This window comes from Lepisosteus oculatus, chromosome 2, assembly GCF_040954835.1.
Source record: "Lepisosteus oculatus isolate fLepOcu1 chromosome 2, fLepOcu1.hap2, whole genome shotgun sequence".
In the NCBI taxonomy this organism is placed as follows: Eukaryota; Metazoa; Chordata; class Actinopteri; order Semionotiformes; family Lepisosteidae; genus Lepisosteus; species Lepisosteus oculatus.
Genome location: NC_090697.1, coordinates 1863227 through 1891156, shown reverse-complemented (window position 1 = coordinate 1891156; position 27930 = coordinate 1863227). Strand labels below are relative to the sequence as shown.

The 27930-nt window shown below is 37.1% G+C and overlaps 1 protein-coding gene across 1 annotated transcript in view; it reads right to left on the bottom strand.

Annotated features, from left to right (window-relative positions):
• Window positions 1-7012: 7012 nt before the first annotated feature.
• clvs2 (clavesin 2) overlaps window positions 7013-27930 on the bottom strand; it is a 41353-nt gene continuing 20435 nt past the window's right edge. Inside the window, exons 4-6 of the mRNA XM_069195750.1 lie at window positions 17485-17595; window positions 16044-16264; window positions 7013-10321 (exon numbers count right to left, since the gene is read on the bottom strand). Coding sequence (XP_069051851.1) covers window positions 10228-10321; window positions 16044-16264; window positions 17485-17595 — 426 coding nt within the window. The 3' untranslated portion in view covers window positions 7013-10227. The remainder of the gene's footprint in view (window positions 10322-16043; window positions 16265-17484; window positions 17596-27930) is intronic.

The following is a 27930-nucleotide window of genomic DNA, read 5'->3' as shown; positions in this document are numbered from 1 at the left end:
CTATCACAAACGCTGCATACGCAGGGCCTCCAGTATTGTAAATGACACCTCCCACCCCTCCCAAAAACTCTTTGCCCTCCTACCATCTGGGAAAAGATGTCGCAGTGTACTGGCTAGCTCCACCAGACTCTAACAGCTTCTTTCCGCAGGCTGTCAGGCTCCTCAACACCCTGGAATCTACTTGCACCCACCCCAATTCCAGAAACAGGGCTTAAATCCCCCCAGTGTGTTGTGTATATTGTATTATATATTTACCTTGTAATTTGCACTATCTGCAGTGTCTGTGTCAGTGTCCTGTCTATCCTGTCTGTATTTGCACCCTGGACCAGGAGAAACGATATTTCATTCCACTGTATACTTGTATATGGTTCAAATGACAAATAAACGTGCGCTTGGACTTGAACGTGATTGTGCTCAAACTCTAAACAAGCAAGCAGATTAGGAAGAAGGACCCACTAGCACTGGTATTTAAGGGCCGAGCTGGAAGAAACATCAGCAGACACAGTAGTTCCCTAAGACCAAGACTGAGATCTACAGTACTACTCTAGGCTCAGTGAATGAAAAATAAAACCCAGTGGGAAAATACACTTCTGTAACTAACAGGCTATTGTACCAAAAGATTTTGAACAGTGATGTCTTATGAATTATACAAATTGACAGTTAATAGGCAGGAAAAACCCCAGAGCTCCAAGACTTTGATGATGCTGATAGGTAGAAAGTGAGCTCGCTGATTCTGAAGAGAGCCAAAGGCAGCTGAAGGAAATCTCTCACGTCTTGTAATAGTATAGTCAAGTCTGGGAGTTTTATGGAATGTTACTATAGGCTAGAACCCATAAGGGCTTTGGACAAAGTTGGCAAGCAGGATATGTTGTCACAGATGTGGTTATGGCAACTACAAAAACAATTAGCTGGATGATTACAAAGGACAGATTGTGTTTTCTTATGCAGAAGAAGCAGGTTTTGTAAAGTGAAGAGAATTACCTTCTGGGCTTGAACAACAGAACAGACTGAATCTTAGTGAATGTTAGTTGTCTGTGGTTTTACAGTAGTTTAATGTAATGAGATGTGTAAATATGTCATTAATTTTATCACAAAAGAAGTATTTCTAAATTTAGTTATACTTTTTAAGATTGCTCTAGTAATATTAGGGTTATGGTTTGATAGCTACTGTACCAGAAAAGGACATTTTAGGCAATCTGGAAACACTGAAGAAACTTAATTAATGAATATAGCTTGAAAATGTAAACCCTTTTGAAAGAGGATTGGAGTAAATATAAAAACACCAGAGTTTCATTTGTATATTGACTATTACGTTTCCATACAAATAAGTTTCCTTGCAGTAGTATAGTAGTTACTGTACTATAGTATTATAATCAAAGAGCACAATTTTGGGTAAGAAAACAGAGGAAAATGTGTGGAGTCTTCTAAAAGGGATGAGTGTATATTTAGGAAGATAGAGAAACTTTAGTGATTCAGAAACAGAGGCAATGATCTGTAGAAGTAAAGCTGAATAGTCTTTACCTGAACAGTAGGTTGCTAGCAAATTAAGCAAACTAAGATGGTACAGTACATGACGTTTAAATCTTGGGTTATTGTGAAAAGTGTGTCAGACTAACCATGAAAATACCTGGATGATGTGGTAGAATCACAACAAACCCTGATTTGCAATGGAACAGAACACATAATTGTTCTTTAGAAGAAAAGTAAAATTCTTAAATTATTAAGAATCCAGTTATTTGAAGGCCAGGAGGAGCTTTTCACCGACGTGGGTAACACAAACAACTATCAGTTATGCTGTCTGTAAACATAATAATCAGACAGGACAAAGCTCTGTAAAGCTGCTTTAACACTCCTGAAAGTTCTAGGCTTTAGAAGTTAACTACAGGTACAGTATGTCAAATCTAGTGTCCTATAAACCATTTTTTACTCATCAGATCGGGAAAAACGGGTGAAACTACAGCAGACAGCTTCAAAAAATCCTTCTGAAGATTAAGTATATCTGTGTATAAAGTATATAGTGTATTGTAATTCTTTATTGGCAGCATGAGATTCCAAGGCATAGTTTAATGCAGTCAAATAAATTTAATCTGAGGTCCCGTATTGTGTGCTTGCAAATTGAAGAAAGAAGAAATGAACTTCTACAAACATTAAAGTACCTTAAATACATAGCAAATAAATTAAGCATTGAAGTATACTGCCACAGAACAAGATTAAAGAATAATAAAAACTAATTGTACCTGTCACTTGAATGTCACATTCATGACAGAGCATTGCCAAGACCAAAAAACTTTAGGACAATAATCCATTCCTCTCAAAATAAAAGACAAGAAAACATGAGCAGGAACCAAATAATAGAGACAGACACAGTCCAGAAGACAACGGGAATTGCAAATGCACAGCACAATTGATTGCTTGAGAGACTTTCTAAAATCCATTATTTGCCATCCATTGCATGTATTTTTTTATAACTGAAAGCTGCTTGTCTGGCTTTGTGATGCCATATGCAGTGAATAAAAGTGAGGTGGCAGGTGTGGACTTCGTTATTTTATTCAGGAAAAGATTTTCACCATTTCGTCTTTCTTAAACTTTCTTAATTTTCCCCTATAAGAAAAACCTAATTACAAGTTTGAGCAAAAAATTCATCTGAAAAGCAAACCAACAAAGCAGTAAAAAGTAACATATCTTCCCTTTGCAAAAACTATATATTTCATCAGTCTTATCAAATGCTAATCATACCAAGGGACAGTGTCACAGACTGAATAAAAATGGATGTGGAGGCACCTGGTGTCAAGGGCTGTGTTGCACTTTTGGCACAGCGGAGATCCACAAAGCCAAAGCTCCACTGGTCACCACTGTGTGTTTTGTCGTTTATTCGAGTCCGACTCTTCGTGCCATCATGGACATTAGCATGCCAGACCTGTCTGTCAACAACTGCTTCTCTGAATTCTCTGGAACTCTGCATTCAGTTTGGCATATTTTTCCCTATCTCCGTTGCCTTTTACTCTTCTTTTTAACTTGGCCACTTGTAAAGCCTCAGCAGCCATTATGCTTAATCTTAATCTTTTTTCTATTTGGAATATTTTCATGACAACCTCCTGAGCAATATCATGAACTTCTGTGCATAGTTCTTCAGGCACTCTATCTACCAGATCTAATCCCTTAAATCTGTACTTCACCTCCACTGGGTATTCATGTGGAATATTGTTGAGCTCATATGTACTTAGTCTAATGGCTTTTCCTGTTTTATTTAATTTGATTCTAAACTTTGTGATAAGAAGCTGATGGTCCGAACCACAGTCAGCTCGAGGTCTTGTTTTTTCTGATTTTATACAGCTCTTCCATCTTTGTCTGCATAGTATATACTGTAGACAATCTGATTTCGGCATTGACCATCTGGTGATATCAATGTGTAGAGTCTTCTCTTAGGCTGTTGAAAGAGGGTATTTGCTATGACCAATGAATTATCTTGGCATGGTTCTACTAGTCTATGACCCCCTTCATTTCGTACACCAAGTCCAAACTTGTCAGTTATTCCAATAGTTTATTTGACAGCCAACTTTAGCATTCGAGTCACTTATGATGAAAATGATATCTTTTATTGATGTTATATCCAGAAGTTGCTGCAGACCCCCATAAAACTGTTCAACTTTCTTCTCTTCAGCATCTGTAGTTGGAGCTTAACCATGTATCACTGTAATGTTGATTGGTTTACCTTGAAGTCGTATTGAGATCATTTCTTGGGGTGAGACCAAGCACTGTTTTTGAAACCCTTTTATTTACTCTCAGGTCTGCTCCATGTCTTCTGCAGGATTTTTGTCCACAGTAAAATATCTGATGACTTTCTGATGTGAAGTGACCCATTCCGGTCCATCTTAGTTCACTAATTCCCAGAATTTCGATGTTCAATCTTGCCATCTCATCTTTAACCACATCAAGTTTGGTCACCACTAGAGGGCATAAAAACACAAAGAATTTGGGTCATCTCAACCCAAAAATGGGATCTGTGCAGTCAGGAAAAGGATAGGGCTGACGATACAAAAAGCATGTACCCTGAGAGTTTTTCCCTATCCAGATCTAAAACTTCAAGAGCAAAGGATCCATATTCTAACCCCTTCGACACCTGGAAGATGGGACTCAAAACTGCTCACTTCCCATGACACCACATTGACTTCCCATGACACTCATCTTACACTCATTCCCAGGTCGTGGAAATCAATGGAACAGTTGTCAAGGGACAACTATTGTTATTGTTAAAGATGAACTGCTCTACCAGCTGAATGGCAAGAATAGAGAGAGGCTTCTCGTACCACAAAAGCATTGACACTTCATTTTAAAACACACCCACTCACATTTATTAGGGGGCATTTAGGTGTCAACAAAACCTGACACAGAGAATTAATGAGGTCCTTCTCACCAGGGGTCTAAGCTGATGTCAGGCATTTCTGTTAGTCCTGACTGCGAGTTATACTGCTCTAAACCCAGCCTGTACACTCCATGACATCCATTGCCAATAATAAAGAGAATCGTTTTTATGCATTGCTAAAGATCTCATAGGCCCACTTCCTAAAACACTGAGAGGGCATGAGTAGATATTAGTGATGGTAGAGAATGCCACATGCTTCCCCAGGGCTATATCCTTTCGTCAGTCGGTCAGCAGTGTGATAGCAAAGGAACAGGTGAGTCAGTTCACTTGAGTCGGGGCTTCCCCTAAAGATCCTCACCAACCAGGGGACCCTGTTTACCTCACGCCTCAGGAAGGAAGCTGCTAACCTTCTCAATATCAAATTTATGAGGAAATGTATTGGTGTATCACCAGCAAACTGATGGCTTAGTGGAAAGAATCGATTGGACCCTGAAGCAAATGTTGAAGAAAGTCACTCAGAATGAACAAAAAGGTTGGGACCAACTTCTCTCAAATAGAGGTGGCTTAAGCAACATACACAGTCATGTAACTGACAGTTTGAGGTAGCCTATCGTGTAGATTTCGCTTTGTTGCTGATAGGTTAAGCTTTCGAAACTCAGCCCCAAAGTCATGTGACTGATTTTTCGTCCTGTTTTGTTGGTTAAACGCAAGGATCACAAGCAGCACCATGTTAACTGGGATGTGTAGTTTTTAATGCAGTTTGAATTATAACTTTACGTAATGTCTTTGTATTTGGCCAGGGCTTTAAAGAGAGGGCGTGCCAAAAATCTTCGGTGCTGTCGTCTCTTTTCCCTCGTGGAAGAATTTGACCTTGAACATTTGCCCAGGGTGTGAAACTCAGATCCTTGACAATAGCAATTTGTTCGACTACGTGAGATCACTTTATTGGCCATATACTGTACAATTTCGTGCAGCAGGAATTGGTCTTTTCAAGTACCCCAGCTTGCTCTCCCTGAGACACACAGGCAGGGAGAAAGCTTGGGGTCAGAGCGCAGGGTCAGCCGGGGTTAAGGGCCTTGCTCAGGTGCCCAATGGAGTAGCTTTCCTCTGCCTGCCGTGGGATACAAACCAGCAACCTTCCAGCAACAGGCACAGATCCTTAGCCACAGTGCCACCACTCCGCCCGTATGATTCATGAACATCTTACTTGCCTAAAACCCCTAATAGAAGAACATCGAAAGAGGGCACAGGAGAGAGTGACACGGCTACTGCACGATCTGCGAGCACATCTTTGGACCTTTCACCCATGGGATAGACTTATGTTCCTCTTACCCACCACGGGGTGTAAAGTCTATGCTCACTGGCAAGGCCCCTAAGAAATCCGCGGACAGGTGGGTCTGGTGACTTAAAAAATATATCACCCCAACCGTACACAGAAGGACCTATTTGAAACCTTGGTGAGATTCTTCCTTTGAGGATGGGACCTCCTCACACTTCTGTTCATATGCTCTTCTAATTGAAACACCCATTTCTTTTTCCCCCAATCTCTCTCTGACGGAAGACCAGGCAGCTATTGGTCTTCTACAGCAGAATGCTGTTGTGTTCACCAACCATACCGAGGTGCACGAACCTCGTTAAACATGACATCAAGACACCACCTGGAGCCATTGTGAGGGTACCCCCATACCCCATTCCCGAGGCCCAACGCAAAGAGGTCTGCCAGGAAGTGCAGAAAATTCTGGACCGGGACATCATTGAAGAAAGCAATTCACTGCCAGGCATTACGTTTACTGTACGTCCTCACCTGTCGTACGCCTCCACATACAGTACCTTGACAGCCGGTAATCTTCAGTGAGGACTGGGACTCTCACCTAGTACACTGTCAAGCCATACTCCTTAGAGGAGGCTGCCTTATACACTAATCCAGTGAAAAGCTGCTTTGGATATTCCTCTGCTCATAGAGATCCCTGGTTGACAACTGAGACTGGCTGGTACCCATGACAAAAACACAGGTGAGAGTCTTTTTTAGGTCTGGTTGGTTAGTATAGGAGGTTCATCCCACAGTGGTCAATTGGAATCTGCAAAGGACTTTACTAACCTGAAGGAAGTCCTCTGTAAGGACCCAGAGGGTATTGGATTTTGAGCTGTGTTTCTTATTACAGACCGTTGCATCCGAGAGGGGGTCTGTTGCTGTACTATCTCAGGTGATTGACACTGATCTGACACTCATTTTTACCACACAATTTAGAGGTGACCTGTGGTATCACAAGAGAGGTCTGACCAGACCTGTGACTGGGAACGGGAGCTCTGGAATAGGGTGCAAATACTCAGTGTATTGTTATTCCCTGCCATCTGGCTATAGCTAGTTTCTCAATGAGCCTCAAACAATTAACTCTGCCCCCATCCCAGACATCAGAGAGATATTCCCCCCCGTGAAAATGAGTTATTAGCCATTGTTAAGAGGGTTTTAAAAAGACCCAGTTAGAGAACTCAGACAATTTTGGAAAAAGGAAGGATTGCGAGACAGATTACAGCCCAGGACCCAGACGCGGACTTGGACACTATAGAAAATCTACAGAAAGTAGCTGAGGATGGTTCCAGCATCATCCTCAAGAGACGTGACAGAAAAAAACAAAATGGACAAGGATCAAAAGTGTCAATATTTATTTTTTGTTGTTTGTTTGATTTAACTTAGCCATGTAAAGCAGCAGGCCCTCTATAATGAGCCTTACACATACAGTATAACATCCCACACACATTCATTGTAATATACAGCTGTTTCACTCTGTGGAGCTCTATGCAGGTTTCACACAGGCAATGCTCTGTTCTGTATACAGTACTTACCATGTGCTGTTTTTTAAACTGACTATACCTTTTAAAACTGGTTATATTTGGCCTTTCAAACATACAATAATTGTATGAAAAAGACAAATTAACAGTCTAATTAGTAGTAATTGTACATAAAATCATCCAACATGTATGAGTTTGCTTTTTGTGGATATTAAGAAAACTAGTCAAGAAATCCTATAAATGGAATTAAATACAATGATCTGTTTTTTTTTTCTTTTAATAAACATAACTGCTTTGGTAAAGATGAATGGATTTTGCTTAAACAGAAAATCATCCAATACGGTATGCCACACTTATGTACTTTTAATGCACGTGACCAGGTTGTGAACTACATGCTGCAGGAATTTGAAATGCATACCACATTTTAAAATCTTTAAAACTTCCACTCAAAATCAATCTGTAGGCCATCATGAACAGAACAAAAAGTAATACAGGTAAATATTTTCAATAATCTGATTTTAAAAGTTGTATTCCCAATTAGTAGTATCCCCTTAAATAGTATAATCATTTTAAAAGAAGCACAAAACAACAAAGAATTGTCTTGGTAAGTCTTTGATGGCACAAAACACAGACGTTAAGCTCTTTGAACAATTTTCTCGGAATAATAGACTAAACCTGTGCAAGAAATACTTTGAGCGTGTGCACTATCATAAACAAAAAGACTTGCCCAAGACGTCCACAGGAAGACTTGCCACCATCTTCAACAGACTTTAACTTCGCTGCTCTTAATACTTAATTGTTTCTTCACTGTTCTTAATACGTTCTGTTTTTCATTGGTCAACACCCCTTTATTAATACGGAAGGACTGTCAAAAATACTATATAACACTGACACTACAACCTAGCACCCTTTCTCATCCAAGTATCTAGAAGTTTTCTTTATATCTTAATCCAAAAATTCAACTATCAATTAGTCAGAGATAAGTCCCACTCAAACTTTCCACTTTCAAGAACAATTTACTTTTTTCCAGTGTTCAAGGCAGTCATTAGAGAGCCAGCGTTCAATAACTGGCAGCTTAGCATCAATGCCCAATAGCGAGATCCAGGAGGTCATAATTTGTGTTAAGCCACACCAGACAAAAAAACGACTGAAAAGCAGCACTCTTGCTCGATGCTTAGCGAGAATAAAGCATGGCATTTCTTTAAGCCAATCTCTTTGTTTATTACAAACTCCCACTTAACACAATAGTTTAATTTATTATTTAAATATCATAAAACTTGCCATGAGAAAATATTTTTAAATTGGTCTTCAAGTAATTTTCCATCTACTTTGCAGTGCACTTTTCTGTTCAGAAGTTTTCTAGATTAAATGGTCACTGTCAAAATAAGGGATGTTTGTCACTTCCTTATCTCTTGAGATAAAGTCAATGGTGTGTATTTCTGTGCACCATTTAGGTATTTGAGTCACACTGAACATGAACACAGTCCTGCAGGATTTCATGTTGGGAGAATATTGAATATAAGAGGGTGCGGCTGCCACAAGCCATGGAATAAAGAATATCCCTTATTGGGAGGCTGAAAGCAGTCTGTCAGTATGTGAAGCCCACAGTTCTGTTACTCCTAATAAATTAAGTTTTCTAAAAACATCTTCATACTACCATGTCAAGCCGAGCCTTTATTTTCCAACAAAAAAACCAAAGTCTTTGGTAATTTGAAGAACGAAAAAGGATATCCACTCTCGATGGCATGTATATGATAAAAATTAGGATGCAGAAAAATAACTTTGAATTTATCAAGGAGAAGTAGCAGAAAATAGCCAATTCATAAACCTGTTGTTGAGTCTGGAACGAAAGGAGCGACCATTTAAAATTCAATTCAAATTTGAAAACCATGGAAGCTAAATGTAAAATAAAAACTTTCAAAAAACAAAAAGATATCATATTAATGTATTTACTGGTCACTATGCATAGGATAATACTGTAAAAATGTATTATTTTGTAAGTGATAGTTTTCACAAAACTAGGTGTAGTTCTAACACTAATTATTTGAAGTATCTTCAAATAACTTTTTCAACAGATATGTAACCTAACGTCTTAAGTCTATCATGAAAGAACGTTCGTAAAAGGTTTAGTTGTTTGAAAATGTATTTGTATGTTTAATACTGCAGTGCTCTATGATTAACATTTCTGATTGCATGTTTTTACTTTAAGTGACACAGCAGAAAGACGAAAACATACTGTCACATACAGTACGTGCTAGATTTTCAATGTGGTATTTGTATTGCCTTTTATTATCAGAATTTGAAAAGAATTAGTTTTTTTCAAAATTGGTATCATTTGAAAGATTAAGATACCTCCCCTATCTGAAAGATAATATGGCTTAAATCTTAAAGGGATTCCTGCTTAATGAAACAGATACCTGAATGTATTTATTTTTTACCACAAATGCTCTAGTGGCATTGATACCCTTAAGCAATTCTGACTGTGGATAGGTAATACCAAGTTGAGAAATGACTGGGTTCACTGGGTTCCAATGTGGTGGAATCAGAAGCTCCATTTTCTATTCACAAGGCAGCTTTCTTAAAGTACTTGTCCACCTTCTTTTTTTAAATGATTTTTTTTAAATCCTGAGTTGCACTTGTCATTTGGATCAGTTGAACACTGACGTGACCAAATTTCCTACGTGTGTTCTTCCTTCGACCAACAGTTTGTCACAAAATATTTCACAACAAATACATACAGAATACGCATCTCGGTCTGTACAGATATTCCTGCTACAGTGACTCAGTACTTTAAAGTGTGGAACTGAAGTGTATTTACAAGTTTGAATTGGCACTTAACAATATTTTTTTAATTCTTCATTCATCTTCGGCTCAAGTGTCCCCTGCTCCAGATTAAACCTCATCTTCTGTTAACGTTTATTAGAGCAGCAGCTATTAAGAGTGAAAAACCTGGTTCATGGTTTTCTGTTCTGAAACTTCTTCCATCCTTGCCTTTTTTGGGAGCATCCCATGTACTATCCCTGGTGTCTGGGGAAACACAAATATTTTCTGGAACTAAAGGGACTGGAAATCCCTTAGTCCAGTGAGAGCAGTGGCTGCATGTTGTCTTCCTCGCTTTTCTCTTTATCAGGTCGTTTCAGCACTCCGGGCTCCACAACGGACTGGGATCTGGAAGAATACATAAATGATTGTCAACATTTATAAGGCAGTTTTTTTTATGTGCTCAAACATCAATGTTTTTATCAAAGACAGAAAGGGGATTAAATGATCTTTTGAAGTTCAAAATCTCATAAATATTAAGAACCCTTCAGTTCTAGAAAACTCTTATGCAAAACAATTCTTATAGTTAAAAATGTAAACAGACAGTTTACTATTTGCCTTTAGTTTACTACTAACATCTCTTACCTTGTAGTATTTTGAGAACCAACTCAATTTGTGTTTCATATACAAAGGTCAGTTACAGGATCCATACTTGAACTGTGCAATTGAACATTTTTTGTTTTTGCTGCCAATAAAATTCTGTTCATATCCCAATTCATATAATCTAATAATTTTTTCATTAACATAAACTGTAGTTGAAATGATAGGACTATATATTATAATTTATATATTATATATTATATATATTATAATTTATATATTAAGTCTTATCCTCACAAAGGAGTTCTTTTTAAACCCAACCACTGTACTAAGTGATGAATGATGAATATTAGCATTTATTGCTTTGGTTTGGAGTAAGACTAAAAAGTAAATTGGATCCAAATGTTAGAAACTAGGCAGTGGATCACATTAAATTTAAAAAAAATCTCAGGATTTTGTTATGAATCATTATGTGGGTCGATACTTCTGGCCAAGATTAATATCAAAACCGCACAAGTAAAGTTTGTGGCAAGGCTATGTAAATAACACCTTCACAGACCATTATGCATATAGATGTGGGGTTTAGAGTGACCTCAAAAGTGAGGTCAACAACCAATTTTGATCAATGTATACTAGCGTAGGTCTTTGGTGCCCTCAGTGAATAAGAGTAAAGTAAAAATCGCATGGTAAATGCATTATAAAATGTGCATTGCTGCCTCACAGCACTAGGGCTCTGGGTTCAATTCCAGACCTGGGGCACTCTCTGCATAGAGTTTCTGTGGGTGTCCTCCCACAGTCCCAAAACATACTGGTAAGTTAATTGGCTCCTGGGAAAATGGCTCCTAGGTGTGAGTGTGTTTGTGTCTGTCTGTATGTCTGCCCTGCAATAGACAGGCGTCCTGTTCAGAATGCAGCTTGTCTTGCTCCTGTTGCCTGCTGAGACAAGTTCCAGCTGCCCCAGAACTGGATGAAGTGGTGGGAAAATGGATGGATGGGTTTTTCACACCAGCTTCACTTCCAGCATTGTTTGGATATGCAGCCCAGATAATCAGAGGCAGCACTTTAACAACAGATGCGTCAGTTAAAAAATAACTTTTGCCAGGCCTTTCATTTTATTTTTATGTCGAAAGGTATTCCAATATTCTAATGCCCACCTCTCACTAAGAAGGCATGTTGATGGTCTTCTGATAAATTGAATAAAAATATTCTGAGTAATAACTGTTAAGAAGCATAACATTTTTTTCTAGATTAAACATTTGCTAGTCTTCATACTGTTTTCAGTGACAAACATATCAAGTAGATTTTTTATGTTTGTATATTTTTTCGCATTTTAAATATATATGACATATAAGAAAATGTGAATAAATAAAAAGATACCAAATAAAACAGCACCACAAACAACATAAAAAGGGAGAAAAGTTCTAACATTTCAGTTTCATTGATGCTTAGTTTGTTTTTGTGGGGCAATTCTTATTTGTTTTAAACTTTCTAAAAAAGAACAGATAGAATAAACAACATATAACCATCCTCGTTCTCATTAATCCAACAACAGCAGTGAATTTCCCACCAAAAAACCTATAAAACATCACCAGGAACAGACAGAACTGGCAATAAAGATTTGATCAAGCCCAGCTTTGAAAATAACAAGTTAATAAAATCTTTTAAGCCGGAAGCAAATCTTTTTTTATTTCTAATTACAGAACCTGTGAACACTAAAGTAAAAGACAACTGCCTGGAACCAAAAATAATCACTAGCTTCTCTTTGTAGTTTTTTTTTCCTTCTGAAGTGGTGAGGTTGTTGTCTTCTACAGTTAGGCATTTAATAGTGAGAATTATACCATTAGTTAATTTTTTGTGACATCTTTCCATTTTTCCACTTTCCACTTATACATTTCAGTTCCATAAAAGATTAAGATTATCCAGAATTAATTTAGCAAATTACAATATTAATGTTGTCAAGATGATGAATAAATGTCCATTAACAAAACAATAGAATACATTAATAAAAAATAATCCTCCTGCCTTATTCATGCCTTTCAGCATGAAACTGGCATAGTATGATGTTATACAGCACATCTATAGAAATGTACAATAGTTACAAGTGTCAACAGCAAAATGTAACTTGTGATGCTCACCAATTGTTAAACTTCATGACATATCTGTTCACACCTGACAATACAATCTCAAGATGGAGTGTCAGACAAAGAGCTTGTGGGTTAAATCTTGCCCACCAAGCTCATGTGTTCAGCCTTGGTGGTAAGTGAGGTCAGAACACTTTAAAAGCCTAAAATCAGGCATTGTTTGTAGCTTTCACTGCTCATTAAATACCAATTAGTATTCAGCTAAATCAATCATCACAAAAGTGACTATATAGTTTAGAAAATCAAAGAAACCTTTACAAATCTAAATAATAATATTTTAATAAGCCAGATAAGTTAGTTGAGAACATGCTCTTAGTGGCCTAGCCAAGATGTGTATACAGTACCAGGCAGAAAATCATACTGATCATACTACAACATACTACTTTCATACAAACACACTCCTAAGTGAAGATGGATATTGTACTGTATCTGCAGATTGCTCCAGACACTCTCAGCAACAAACTGGAAGGACATGCACCCAAAATGCAGTAGTTGCAACTGTAAAGCTCAGCTTGATAAAAATGCTAGATTTTATATTCTAGAATGGTGCAAAGATCTGCAATGTTTTATTTAAGACAGGAAGGCGTTTTTCCAATTAATGATCTATAAATTCATTTAAACCAGTGGAAACATGTATCCAGTATGCAGTGAGAGCCATCTAATCAAAGAATATTGATCTTATGGCAGATGTAATATATCAGATTTCTCAAAAGCAGTATTAGTATTTATTATTTATAAATTAGTATTTAGTATTTATAAATGTCACTATATTCCAGAAACGGGCGTAAGGATATCTAAAGTAGGGAATTCCTGGATGAACATGTATGTTAAGAATTATTGTGATAAAGTAAAATGAGTCTCGATTTTGAGTAGTGAGGGTTAAAGCATTATCCACACAGAAGCCTAGATATTTATGAGTCTTGACATTTATAAAACTTATTTTCAGTTAAATTAAAAGTTACATCTTGGTTATTAAGGTAGCAGCTGAAATTAATTTAATCAAATGGCTTACATTTAATTTTAGCAGAGTTTAGCAGTCAACGTTCAGAGAAGTCTGCTGAATGTTTTTGAAACTATGCTGCAAATTGGACACAGATGATAGATTATTAAATGATATCATTGGCGTTGGGTTTGATATGCAGGCTAATGACTAATGGCTGAGTAATAATATTAATATTGATGGAGAAAAAGCAGGGCAAAAGATTGAACTCTGAGGGACTCTGCCAGTAACAGGGAGACATGTGAAACAAATCCATCAGGTTTTACTGCCTATATAAGGTTTTGTAAGTCTGAAAACCATGCAATGGAGTTCATATTATATTGCTACAAAGTTCTTTCAGAGAAATTGAATGATCCATAGTATCAAAAGCCTTAGACAAATCATTAGAATATTGCTAACACTATCAGAAGTGTTATAACACATCCATGGCCAGAACAAAAGTCAACCTGCAAACCTGCTATATATTTTTTTCTAAAAATTGCTGCTTGTTATGTATCTTTTCCATGATCTTAGAAAGGGATAAAAAATGAATATACTGTAGGTGTATACAGTAGATATTAGGTTCTGATTTATAACACCATTGGTAAAACAATTATAACTAGGATTGCGGGCTTCCCTCTTCCTGTTTAAAAGTATGTTACATGTTCTCGATATGTTCATGTGGGTTTTATCCAATTCCTCTGCTTTCCTTCCACCTTCTAAAGATTATATTGGCGAAGTCATCTTAAGTCTCTAAATTGTCCACGCATGTGTGCCCTGCGATAGAATGATAGACTGTCATTCAGTCCAGGGTGTAGTCCAATCCTACTGGGTCAGGCTTCTGTCTCAGGGACCCTCAGTAGGACGAGAAAGCTGTGGTTGTTGGATGGATAGTTAAAAAGAGAGCTTTCCTTGCCTAAGCTTGACTCGAGTGTTTTAAAAGGAATGAAAAAGCTGGCATATCAGCCCAAGTGATCTAGAATGGTGTGACAGTTGTGCACACCAGAAGGCTTTTTGCTGTCATATTTGTGCTAGTGAGCTGAATACTAAAGTCAAACAATGACACGCTATAGTGCAGCAGCTGAAAATACACTGCATGCAAGAGACTTGTTTAAAATAAAAAACGTTTATTTTCTATGTGCAGTACGTGTTATACATGGAACATTATTTTACATGTTCCATGTAAATAAAATCAGTTTATTTGTACTGAATGAATGCACAAAAATATAGGAACAGAGACTATAATCTAATCTCTGTAATTAAGTTTCTTAAAACAAAAACTTAAAGAAGTCTTAAAATATGGATACAACAGCTTGTTTGTTAAAGACATCTAAGATTTGACAATACAAAAATGTCTGAATTAATTATGTTTTGCCAAAAATATTCATTGATATAATTTACCCATATGATTTCTAATAAAGTACCCGGATACCTTACTGGTATTTTATTTTGCTGGATTGATTAAAGTGCACAATATAAAACCCAACAATAGGAGTCAAAAACAAATATTTTGATTCTATGTATTGTTATATTATTATTTAATTAAATGTGACAATATAACTAGATTTGACTATTTTAATATGTTTAATATGATATATTCTTGCATGCATTTAACAACTTCATTGCTTAGAACAATCCTTCCCAACTCTGCTGTTGTTTTGTTCCAATTCCACTGATAAATACTTCATTTGCTTAATTAGGCCCTTTTGTTAACTGCTCTTAGAGATGTCAAGTTATCTGTAGCAGGTTCAATTAAAGGATTTTATAATTAAGGTTTTGGGATCCTACCAATCACCTGCTTACAACAATATAAATACAGAACTTCAAACTTTCCTTCATAACAGTCTTTTCTCAAGCACCTCTCCACCAATCCCACTACTGCCACCAATTCAGAACCCCTTTGACTAATTTGATGGGAGGAAGTTGACTCCCTCATCAGCATGGACAGGCTCTCAGTGCAAGTGTGTTAAAACCAAAACATGTTTAAAAAGTTTTTGTTTTGTTTTTTATTTAACACAAACGCTATGCAGTGCTTGTTGTGGGTATTGTCTGTATCTTCTCTCATAAACTCTCTTTAAAGAGTGCTTGGTGTGGGTATTGTCTGTATCTTCTCTCATAAACTCTCTTTAAAGAGAGTTTAAAGTTAGCCAAACAAGTATCAAGCTGCAATAAAAATGAAAAACTAGTGTCAGGAATTTTAAAAGTTATGCTTGATCTTCATCTGATTTGCCAAACAATTATAGCAAGGAAACAGATGGAAAAAGTTTAACATCTGTCAGGATTTTACAAAAAAATATATATATTTTTTTTAAAACCCAGTGATTGTAATATCTGCACAGATTAAATCCAACCGTTCTTTTGTTAAAAAACATACATCAATATGTAACACAAGTCATGATATAGTACTGACCTCTTCATGGCTTTTGGAGACAGGTCTTTTTCTAAGTCTTTCACAGACAGGCTGTAGGACTCTGGACTGTACTCGGTCTCTTCATCATACTCATGGTCTAGCAGTGTCCTTGCCCAGGTGCCCATGTCATATGGAGGAAGCATCCCTCCGAATTCTGAGGGCAGGATTTCTGGGTGAATAAGCTGGTGCAAGCTGTTTAAATTGTTGCCATGCATAAATATCTGTAATAAAATATATAAAATAATATAGTTGGTTATAAGTATTCTGAAATTAATGGAATCCTGTGGTTGGTCATGTCGAGTATTGTTGTTAATTTCCAAAGTAATACAGTTTGACAAACTAATCTTACTATCAGACTGACAGACAACAATTCTCATCAACTATAGTTTATATCAATTTTCTGTAGATCTTTCTAACATCCCCTTTTTTGACAAATTTAGAACAGAAGGATTTTTGTTTCCTAATAGCAGTGAACAATGTATTTTTAAAGGTGTCTCTTCTACATTTGTTAGTATTAAAGAGGTAGGCCTACCTTATTTATTAAAACATTTTTCTCTTTGATTATGCTAAGAATCCAATTAATTTGTTAATTGAAATCACACATTTCAATCCATTACCATTGCACTTCGACCACATATTAAAGGCTAAAAATAATATGCAAGCTTTAAAATGTTTTTAAAGAAAGAACATCCTTCTAAAACAACACATCCAATACATTGCATTCTTTCAAACAAGATTACTAATCAGAGGTTATCAGCTATAAATGTAGGAACATTTTTTGCACTTTTTGGATCTGTTCTTTGTATTTACCTTGCAAGGTATGTTAAAGGCATATACTGTACCTGGACCAACAAAGCTGATTTGTGAACTGCAGTGAGAAAGCACTATTTGTTCCAGCTCACACGTTCAAGTATGCCCTCAGTCCATCTGTTTGCAACAACATGTGCTGTTTTATCAGACACTTGTGTTTAATTTGCTTTTAATTATACTTTATTACCAGCTTTATTTATGATGAATTGGTAATATTGTCACACATTATTAAGACATGTAAATGTCTTTTTAAATTAATTATTTATAGGAATATATATTTCAAGTTTTAGTGATAGGCGAATTAAGGATAACTGTTGTCCCATTTAATAAGCACTGTTTTTCATAGCTTATTGTAAAAGTTAAAACCAAAGTCATTCTGTATTACCACCAAGGTCATATTAGTAATGACTGCAAAAAATGCCAACTATAACGGTTTCTTGAAAATGAGAAGATTTCAAGAAATACGAAAAGACAATTTGCCTCATACACCTACTTTTGCACACCTACTTTTGTTTCTTCACTGAAAAATGGTACCTTTTGGTGAACGAGTTTCTGGACATAAAACATAAAACAAAATCTACTCAATCTGTAATCCTTGGCAAGAAGGACAAAAGATACTTTTTCTTCTTACCCGTTTTCTTGTCTTGTCTTTCAGAAAGGGACGTATGACGGTATATAAAGCATGGATATACCAGGGTTGATTGACGAAGTGAATCCCTCCAAATCGAGCTGGAAAGCTATCCTGTGGTGAATAGAGAAAGAAAATAAGGTTTTGCATCTCAAATAAAAGAACCTTTGTGAGTCAGAATCTCTACCTGATGGTTTGCACACAGTCTGTTTTTCACACTATTCATTCACTCTTTTCATGTTAATGTAAATGGAAGGCTTCACAAGTTTTTTTGTGTTTTCAAAGAATGTTTCTAAGTTGTACTGTATATATTACCCACTAATAGTAATAACTTGGATTAAGAAAAAGAAGAGTTGGCTAAGACTCTGGTAGTGTACCAGCGGCGTATCACAGCAATTGATACTAGGACCACCCCTCTTCTTAAATGATGTCAATGATTCAGATCCTGGCATACTGTACTGTACAGTACTTAGTATACTGTACTTGACAAGGTTAGGAACAATACAGCAGTAGGTAGAATCACAAACAGTTTCAGCAGTGGAATAGATTAAAGAGACTTAAATTGTGTCAGGCATACAGCAGCAAATGAAATACAACCTGCGTTATACACAGGTTGCAAGATTATGCAATTTACAGTGGCATTAAAGATATTCACCCCCTTTGGCATTTTTCACATTTCCTTACTGTATATCATGGAACCAAAATAGATTTATATGGGACGTCTTATCACTGATTAACACAAAATACTCTGTAATGTTGAATAAAAAAAAAAAACTCTAAAGCTTTTTCTTAATAACTCACAAATAAAAAACAGAATATAACTGATCACACAAGTATTCACCCCCCTCCCTTGGTGTAATACATGGTAGAAACATGTTTGGCAGCGGTTACAGCTGTGAGCCTATTGGGTAAGTCTTCCAGCTTTGCACATCTGGACACTGCAATTTTCACCCGTTTTTGGGAATCTTTTCTGTGGTGTCCACAAAGCTAAAGAAATAATGTGCTTTTTATATTTGGTGACATGTTATTTGGAATAGGCAAGACATTTTCCATATACAGTATTTTCGATACATTTAGGGAATGATTTAGTGTTGTGTAGAATCTTTAATAAGAAATAAGGTCCCACGTTTATTTTTTGGTATTCAAGCCTCATTTGAAGAGTGGAGATCTTTTACAAGGTTCTGTAAAAGACTGGGCCCAGGTACTCATGAGCAGTACTTATATAGCACTTGTGACTAGTAAGAAATGATGCATTAGTCAATGGTAAGAATAATTGTCTTTTAAGTTTGCCACTTTGTTTTTTTTTATTCTCCCAACAAGTTTTCTGTACAGTTCTTACGATATACAATACTTGGATTGGTAAAATGGTATCACGACTTGAAATTTTTAATCTTCTTCAATCCTGTTGTTTACGCCCATCCCTCTCTAGCTTATAACAATAACAAATGGGTAGTACTAACACTAAAAAAATGAATTATGTGAAAACAATCTATTAGAATGTTGACTCCTCACTTTTGTCATCAAGACAATGTGGGGAAGCAATCAAATTCAAAGAAAATGTGTGGAAATATAAGCATAGAAATTAAAACAAAGTTCAACTGAAATTATAGTTTTCTAGCTAGGTAATACTGTATATGGAATAGTGTGTTCAGCTTTGATTAATAAGTATACTGCTGTTCTAGAGGTAAAAAAATAAATGCATCCAAACTCATTCGTGGTCTAAAAAGAATTAAGTGAAATGATTTATTTAATTTCGAACACAGGGGAATAGTTAGGGGCTTTATTTGGGTATTGAAGTTATATCATCTGCATGTTTTGGTACTTTGTGATGCTACATGATAAAGCACCACCTAAAAAGTATTGGAAGCATTTTCTTCTACATACTGTAAGCAGATGAAGTTTCTGTAAACTTCATAATTCATTCTGCTGGTGCCTTCCTTATTTACATCTTCAGTACAGACAAGTGATCATCTTTAATGAAAGACAAGTGAGCAAGTGAGCCTGTTCTAGAGGTGTGTCCATTCAAGCCCAGAGTAAGGGCATCACCTTCTCAGTGCTTCACAGGTGGGGTTGGAGCCTCTGTTGCGCCTTATTGTCTCCACATGTTTACCGTTCTTTCACTTTGATAGAGGTTAATTTTGGTATAATCAGTCCATAAAACCTTTCTCGTCTGAATTTTCTGTTCTTGGTATTTGGTACTGGTACAATTGTGTAGTCTTGGTCTTCTGCAAACTGTGGATTGTGATAACTTCACCCTTTCAGTTTTCAAAGAATTGTCTGCTTTTCTTTAACTGAAACTTTGTCTGTTCTCATTTTAAATTTAGACTTCAGGCACCAAACAGTAAATGTAAAAGCAAGACAGTATGCTCAGTTATTAGTGTCTAATCCAGAAAAAAAAAAGATCAACAAAATACACACCTTTCAGCTAATCTATCCAATCCAATCTCATTCAAAATAATGCAGATTATCCCTATCAGTTAGTTTAATTGATCCAGGAGGGTAGAATGATATTAAAAATACAATACCAAAAGGTTGTATAGAAAATCCCTTCACTGTCCCAATGACACAATGAATAATTTCATGTCAGTTTATGGTTTATGGGAGTTCTTAACTACAGTTTTGCCATTTTAGGTTTTGCTTAAAAAATAAAGTTATCAAACCCAAATATATTATGCTACAGTAAGTAATCTTTTTTTCAGCCCAGTAACTTGTAAAACCTCCAATTCACATCACAAAATTGATTACATTTCCAGGTATGTGAAGCGTGTTATTCTGCGATTCAGAACGAGGCAACAAAACCTTCGGTCAGGCAAAGTGGCCCTTTGACAAGCAGGCTTGTGAATACATCTCTTTCAATCCAATAGAAATATCGCTTTCTACCTAGAGATGGTTTTGCCGACAAGTACTATTTATCTGTTAACTCTGCATGCAGATCAGGTAGGAACATTTCTGCTGCAGTTATTCGCTTGTACATCACATTACATTATTCATTACAGTGACTTGTGAGCAGGAACGGCCGCATCACGTCACAATTTGTAAGAACTCACTCTCACTATCGCCTGTGGTGAGACCTGGGGTTTGCAACAACATGGTAACCATACAGTCCTTTCATAAAACTCACGATTTTGTGCTTAATTAGAAATGTGTCCATTTTTCCGTACTGTCAATTATTTTATTTTGTGATCGAGATTTAATAACTAGACTGAGAAATTGGGGCTGCAGTACCCCTTTAACTTGAGAAATAAAATAACCTTCAAAATCAGAGTTAGCTGAACAACTAGGATCATCAGACGGTGATGCCTGGATATACTGTATTAAGTGCACTCTGGTGAAACAGTGCCATATTTGCAGCTAGAATCATAACCCTAGCGACCATAAAGTGACTTACAGTATGTCACGAATGCTGTTATCCTGGCTTTCTGAGCCAGCTGTCTGATTAGCTGTTGTTTAGTCCTCGTTAAACTATGCAAATTACATTGAAAAGTATGTAAATGCAGGCTATACAGTAGGGTGTAAACATGTAGACATTAAAATGAGAAGTTAGGATTTGATCTTGTGCTTGTGCAGGTAAAAACTCTCCAAAATCTCTTAGGCCTCCTCTTAAAAACAGCACAAAAATTGCCAAACCAGATAACCAAGAGCTGTATAAAAGAATACATCTTCAGAGAGATGTCATTCATCTTAAAATGGTGAATGGCAGCACTTTTCCTTTACATTTTACAAGGAGGTTTAAATTACATTTTACTATTTAGAATACTTCCTACTGGCCTGTTATAAGGGACAGGCATATCATATATGGAGGCAACCCTTCACCTCTGTAGTTTTGTTTTTGTCTGAACTGTATAAAGATATTAGTACTCTGTATTACAGATAGAACAAACTGTAAATGATGCTATCCCATCACAAGACACAGCAGTTCTAATATTCCGACCTCTTGTCAGATCCAGAACTGGAGCTGGACACCTCCTGTTCCCGATACTGGTCTGTTCTTCATTGCTGGTTGTGCTTTGCTTTGCTTTGCCACCAGAGGTCCTACCACCTTTTCCATTACCTGTGTTGTCAGGGCCGGCCCGAGCTTTTGGGGGGCCTTAGGTAAGATCTTAGAAAGAGGCCCCTCCAGAGCACAATTTGCACAGACACTACTGTTATCAGCTCCCATCCCAAATGTATTTTACTGTTTATGAACAATTAAATAAATGAATTATATCACTAGAAAACTTTTATTAACCAGCTTTGAATAACACATAACAAATAACTTACAAACAAAAACAAGAAGCACACATTTTACGGAGATATAACTTCATGGAGACGTTATAACTAGCAAACTTCAGTGGCCTAGATCAGCACAGCAGCAACAGAAGGAGCCACTCGAATGTGTGAATTTGTGAATGTGCCAGTTAAAAACAGATGTGTTGTGTTGCACAGTGAGGGGGGCCCCTGTTAGCCTCAGGGCCCTAAGCAGTTGTCTAGTTCCCTATGACAGGGTCGTGCTCAATCTGGTAACTCTGACAGCACTGACCCTGCCTGCTGCAGAGAACCATGTGGCTTCTCTTGCAGCTAAATGTACCGTACGTTGGCCAGAAGCATCTCTTTCATGTTGAGTTGCAGTACTTCTGCTGTAAGGACTCTCTGGAATCTTTTTATTTCATTTTTATGCACTTTGATGACTTTACCAGGTTTCCTTAATTAGTTTTAATCTTTGGGTTGCTCTGCTGGCAAGTCCTCTGTTTACACCACCCCAGACTATAAAACCCGTCAGTACTTACTTCAGGGATCATAGTGTTCCTTACTAGCACATTGTGCCACTCTCCAAACTGTGTGTATTTAATCATTTGCATAGCTATTAAGCTATTTCACAGAACCCAGCCTTGCATCATCCATCGCTATACTGTACATCTACTATACCTGGATATAAAAAACCTGACCTGTTAGTATGGAAAAATAGTCTCATCTGTGACATTTATTAAATAAAAAGGTAAAATTACTTTGCCTTAGGCATGCACTGTTAATTCCGTGTATATTAAGAGCTGTGAAATATGTGATAAAACATGAAAATTAAAGGTCACCCCATGGTTTCAAAGCTACAGTTAAATTTTCTGAATACGACCTGGTAGTTGTTGTCATAGAAAAACCTACTGTAGTACAATGTGAGCCCAGTCCTGTGATGTTAAGACCATTCTGTTTCTTGGAAGCAGAGATAAAACGAATGTTGATTAAATTCAGTTTCAGAATTTCAAAGGATATGTAATCCTGATATCTCCAACATAGCATGCTTAGTTTGCTAAATAGTTTACATGGACAAAAAACATTTACATTTTCTAAGATAACCAATATTACAATATTACACCATAGCACATGAAATACATGAAAATCAATCAATGACTTCTCTCCATTTGGGGAAATTGTTAAATCAGTATAAAGGTGGCATCTATTTCAAGGTGTTTGAAAAACCAAGCAGTTGGTGGCTCCTTCATTTAAAAAAAAAAAACATCCATTTTGTGTCTTTCACATCTTGGCAACTTTAGGAGATACAAATTCTCTTTTCTACGAGAACTGTCGGTTTAAAAAGTAAACAAAAAGAAATTAAGTAAACAAACTTGCCTACCGTATCTATCATTGAAAGTAACAATTTTACACACCATGACATTTATTTAATTAAAACTTTAATAGAATGGGATTCAGCATTAAAGCAGTTACACTATATGCATGTATAAATGTGTTTATATTCTCTCATGTAAGCTATCCATGTGGTGATGAGTCTAGCAAGGAGGAGAGTAAGGTTGGAGTGGCCTCAGTACAACAGCTAACACAAGAGGACAAAAAGAGAAGATTTTCAGCTTTGTCTGTCTCTTCTCTGAAGTGGTAATGTGTTTGCCTGCAGTGCCAATTTCTGAGAGTCAACTACTGAATCCTGGAGTTGTATATTTTCTGTGTGATTTTAAAATGTCTAAATCCTAGATTCACTGCAATATAGACAACTGCTCTTTCACTGGTTTTCATCTGAAATCCAGGATTTTCATTGTAAATAATAAAGTACACACACTATTAGATACACTACTATTTCTACATTTTTGTCATTCACAGAGATTTTACATTTTTGCAACATCTCAGAGGACAGTTTTGATTTAAAATAACAGGTCCATCTCTAGTTTGGGCTTTTTCACTACCCTGTGATGCTGATAGTCTTCATTTAAAATAATAATAATGCCAAAGAAGAAGCCGATCCAATTTCACAAAAAGCTCAGTCTAGTCGAAGGTTAGCTTACTCAGGTCAGAATGGTCACAGTTCAGTGCTGGGATGTGTCAATCTGTTATGACTTGTAGTAGTTCTGTCAACTCAAATGGTTGTTTATGAAGAAAGAGCTTCATTATGACATGCAAGTCAAACATTTGTCTAAATCTGTCCTCTTCATGCATTTGAAAGGGCACTGCACTACAGGCTGTGAAGCACTGGATACTGGGTTATTGTTGAAGGCTTCCGGTAATGCACCATTTACATAGCAGGGGGGTCAGAGTTTTTTAAACTTACATGAGAACATACCCTCCCCTTCACAATTTGAAATGCTAGCAGAAGACATCAGACAAAGACAGAGAATACAGAGGAGGAAGACAGCCTGGGGAAAGGACATCTCTTCAACCATAACAAGGCATTTTTATGAGAACACACTTGAATGCCCCAAGAACAGCATAGGCAGACATGTTGTGACCGCTTTAATGTAAAAACAGAGCACTGCAATGCATTTAGTACAAAAAATGCAATAGAATTCAATTAATTATATTGAAATTTGATTATTATGCTCTGGTCACATAGATCCTTGTTAACTTCAGTTATAAAGAACAATTACCGTTCACTGTTGCTTTCTTGCTATCAAGTATTCTAGTCACGTCACAGTGTTCTTAAAAGGAAATAATTTATTCATGATTTGGAAGGTTCACAGCTGGTGAATTAGTAGTCCAAGAGTAACATTGATCTTTCCCTGTGAAGTCAGACGTCATCATAAAATCTTCAGTGGTTAAAAAAAGACTTTGCCTTTGGTATTTAGACAACCATATTTGAAGTTGTACTAAAAGATAAATTCAGAGATATCCCCCTTATTAACATCTAAGACTGCGCTTGTACCCAATTTGATTTCTTACCTTTCATCTGAACACTCTAGAATTAAAATCAATGATTTACTTTATTTTTATGTCAGTTTTTATGTGGTAACAGAATTTTTAAGTAAAGATTCTTAAACCCATTTCAGCAGTTTTCATCCTTTTAAAATATATGTCCATATCCTGTGGTTTTCTACCAAGAGTTTTAAAGATGAGTCATTGGGAGCTGTTATCCTCTGAATTAAAGGCTTTTTTCAGAAGTTTATAGTGCGGCACACTGTTGTGACAATAACATATACAATATGCTATGGAAACCTTTGCACCTTTTTATTGTACCTGGAAAATTCACTCCTTCCAATTAATTCCTGTTTTTTTATTACAAATGATGTGTGCATATTTGCAAAGTGAATATCTTTAATCAAAATTGAATGCTCAAATGTACCACTTTTAAAAGTGAAAGAATATAAATATCAGTAAAAACTACAAAGAAAGAAAAATCAGTCTGTGAATTTCAAGCAAAGATTCAACCAAAGATTGTACTTTCAAGACAACTGAAAGATAAAGCTGCAGGAAGGCACAGATCAGGAGAGCTGTCTAACAAAATCAAAGACGCTGAAAATAGCTTTGATCGTGGTGAAGTCGATCTGTAAGAAATGGAAAGTGCATGATACCACCCAGTTGCTGCCTAGATCAGGGCGCCCCTCCAGACTGAGAGACTGAGGCAGGCAAGCAGGAAAAATCTTACAGAGCTACAGAGTTCAATGGCTGTGATAGAAGAAAATGTCCAAGTCATAAACATACCAGTTACTCCACTGAGCTGAAGCAAGTCATTGCTGAAGAAGCCTGTCTCAAATCCAGGGTAGAGTTTGTAACAAAGTATTTAAATGACATTGCAGACATTTGGCAAAATGTTTTGTGTCCAGACAAGAGAAACCTTGAGTGTTTTGGTCTAAATATAAAGCATGTAGCACAAACCAGAACTGCAAATGACTAATTCAACATAGTTATGGCAACATTGTGTTATGGGGCTGCTTCTTATACATGTGCCTGGGTGGCTTGTCAGGACTGAAGGGAAAATGGAACAAAATCCAGGTAAATCTTAGAGGAAAACCAGCTTCTAAAAGCGGGTAAAACAGTGCAAAAATGTGACTTAACAAGAAGAAAGTGAATGTCATTGAATGGTCCAGCCCTGATTAAATCCAATAGATACAGTAGCAAGACATGAAAGATGTTGTTTTTTTGCTACCTTGCCCAAACACTGGGATATATCTTTAGTGGCAAGTGGCTCCTCTCACACTATATACTTTGAAGTGTAGCCGAATTGTAGCACTAATGACCTTGCATTTACTGTAGGAGTCCTAAAATCTGATTCTTCTCAACTTTGGATAATTCTAGCATCACAATTACGGAGTCAGCCATTAGAATTCAAAGGTTTGCAGTTTGTACAGACTCCATCTTCAGTCAAAGAGCAAGATATAACCTCATAGCTATAAGAAAATCCAAGTGACCAAAGCCTGAATGCTTTCATGTTCTGTATATCAAGCTACTGTATGTGATCTATGGGATCTATTATCATTGAAAATATTTAAATCTCTGTAATCCACATTACCTCACATACAGGGTGTTACCGACTGTACCTGTATGTTTTTATTGCCAGAGAAGCAAATTAACAACATGAAAAACAAAATGAATAACAAGCAATAAAATAGAATAACTATTGCTTTTTCACTATTTATCATTTATAGTGACCATAACCAAACAAACAGCCAAAATATAATCCTCTTGGTAAATCTTTTTCCACATTTGTACTTTGTAGACTGCAGGTAAACTGGTAAAAAGCCGTGGTACAGAAATCACACACAGGCCAAACAATATTATTTTATTACAGATTGTCTATAACCTTGAGATGCAGTAGCAGAACTCTTTCCCACTTGTGAAGTGCATGTGGTGGACATTTAGCAAATTCACTTAACTTGCCATCATGTTATTCTTTTAACATGTTTTGAAGGGAATGCATTGCTTCTGAGATAGCACATTATGTACATGAGGCTGATTGGATGGTTTTCCTTGTAAATCACTAAACAGATGGACTGATCTGGCTTTTATCTGTAAATGTGAACTGGAATACCCCTTGTACCTTGTATGCTCTAGCCATTACGAGGTGCACTTTGTCTGGCAGGTACACATTTAAGGCCAAACATGCCTCTAACACCCTGAGATTTTAAAAGTTGACTAAGCGCCATTAAAAAAGAGAGATGTTGTCACGAGAGCCGGGTCAGACTCCCATGAAATGCGTTATAAAAGACCCCATGCGAGGCGGTATAATCCGGAAGAGTCTGGAGAATGACGTTAGGGAAGGCACAGCGAGGTTGATCGGGATGACAGACAGGGGGCGGTGACTGAAGTGGGGGAGCGCAGGCAAACGAGCCCAAAGGAGGTCCAATACGGTTGCCGGGTAACAGTCCATAATCCAAAGAGCCAGGAGATCCATCTGAGATGAACAATTAAAAACCAGGGAAGAGGGAACTTGAACCAGGAGCATGGAGGATTAAAAGGATAACGGTGATAGGCGCTCCGAGCCCTGGACCCAGAGGTCAGGGCGCTGTGCTGAAACCTGTGCCCTTGGGCCACTTCTGGACCTTCTGGTAGTTGGGCTTCCAGACGTCCGTCGTCCAAAGCTGAGCCCGGAACCACGGAGACACCAGACTTAAATAATTAGAGGGTAACAAGGGACAAGAGTGCGTAATGAAAGTAAATAATACAAGAAAGGTGGAGGCACCCTCTAGAGGAGGGATGATGACAGACAGATGCCACTCAGAGCCGGCTAGCAGAATATTTATGTACAGTATGCTTTAAGGTCTCTCATGATCACTTCTAATTCATTTCTAATTCTAATTTCAATGTTGTTTTAGCAAAACAGACTAGAAACGGAAAGCATTATAACAGGTTTCTATGCTTTCTTTGGTTAAAGTATAAACCCATTTGTAGAGGATGTAAGACATCACACCGTGATTAAGGGAAGGTTTGAAATTAGTTTTATTTTGTTTTAATTGTCATGAAATAAGCAAACTGAGGGGGTCTTTTTTGGGGGGTCAGGGAAAAATATTGTAGCGCTCTCGGATTCACGTGGGTATGCGCCCTCGCCGCTTCCACGTTAGGTCGGCCCCCCACCACTGGGGACTTGAACCTGGGCCTCTGGCGTCACTCAACAGGGACCCAACCAGCTGAGCTAAAGGGAGATCTCCCCTCAGCCCACCGGCAGCGGTCCCTGCTATTCACAGGGAAGGGTGGTGACGTCACCGCGCTGGATAGCCGGCTCGCACAACCTCTAATGTCGGCCGTATGCGTCACAAT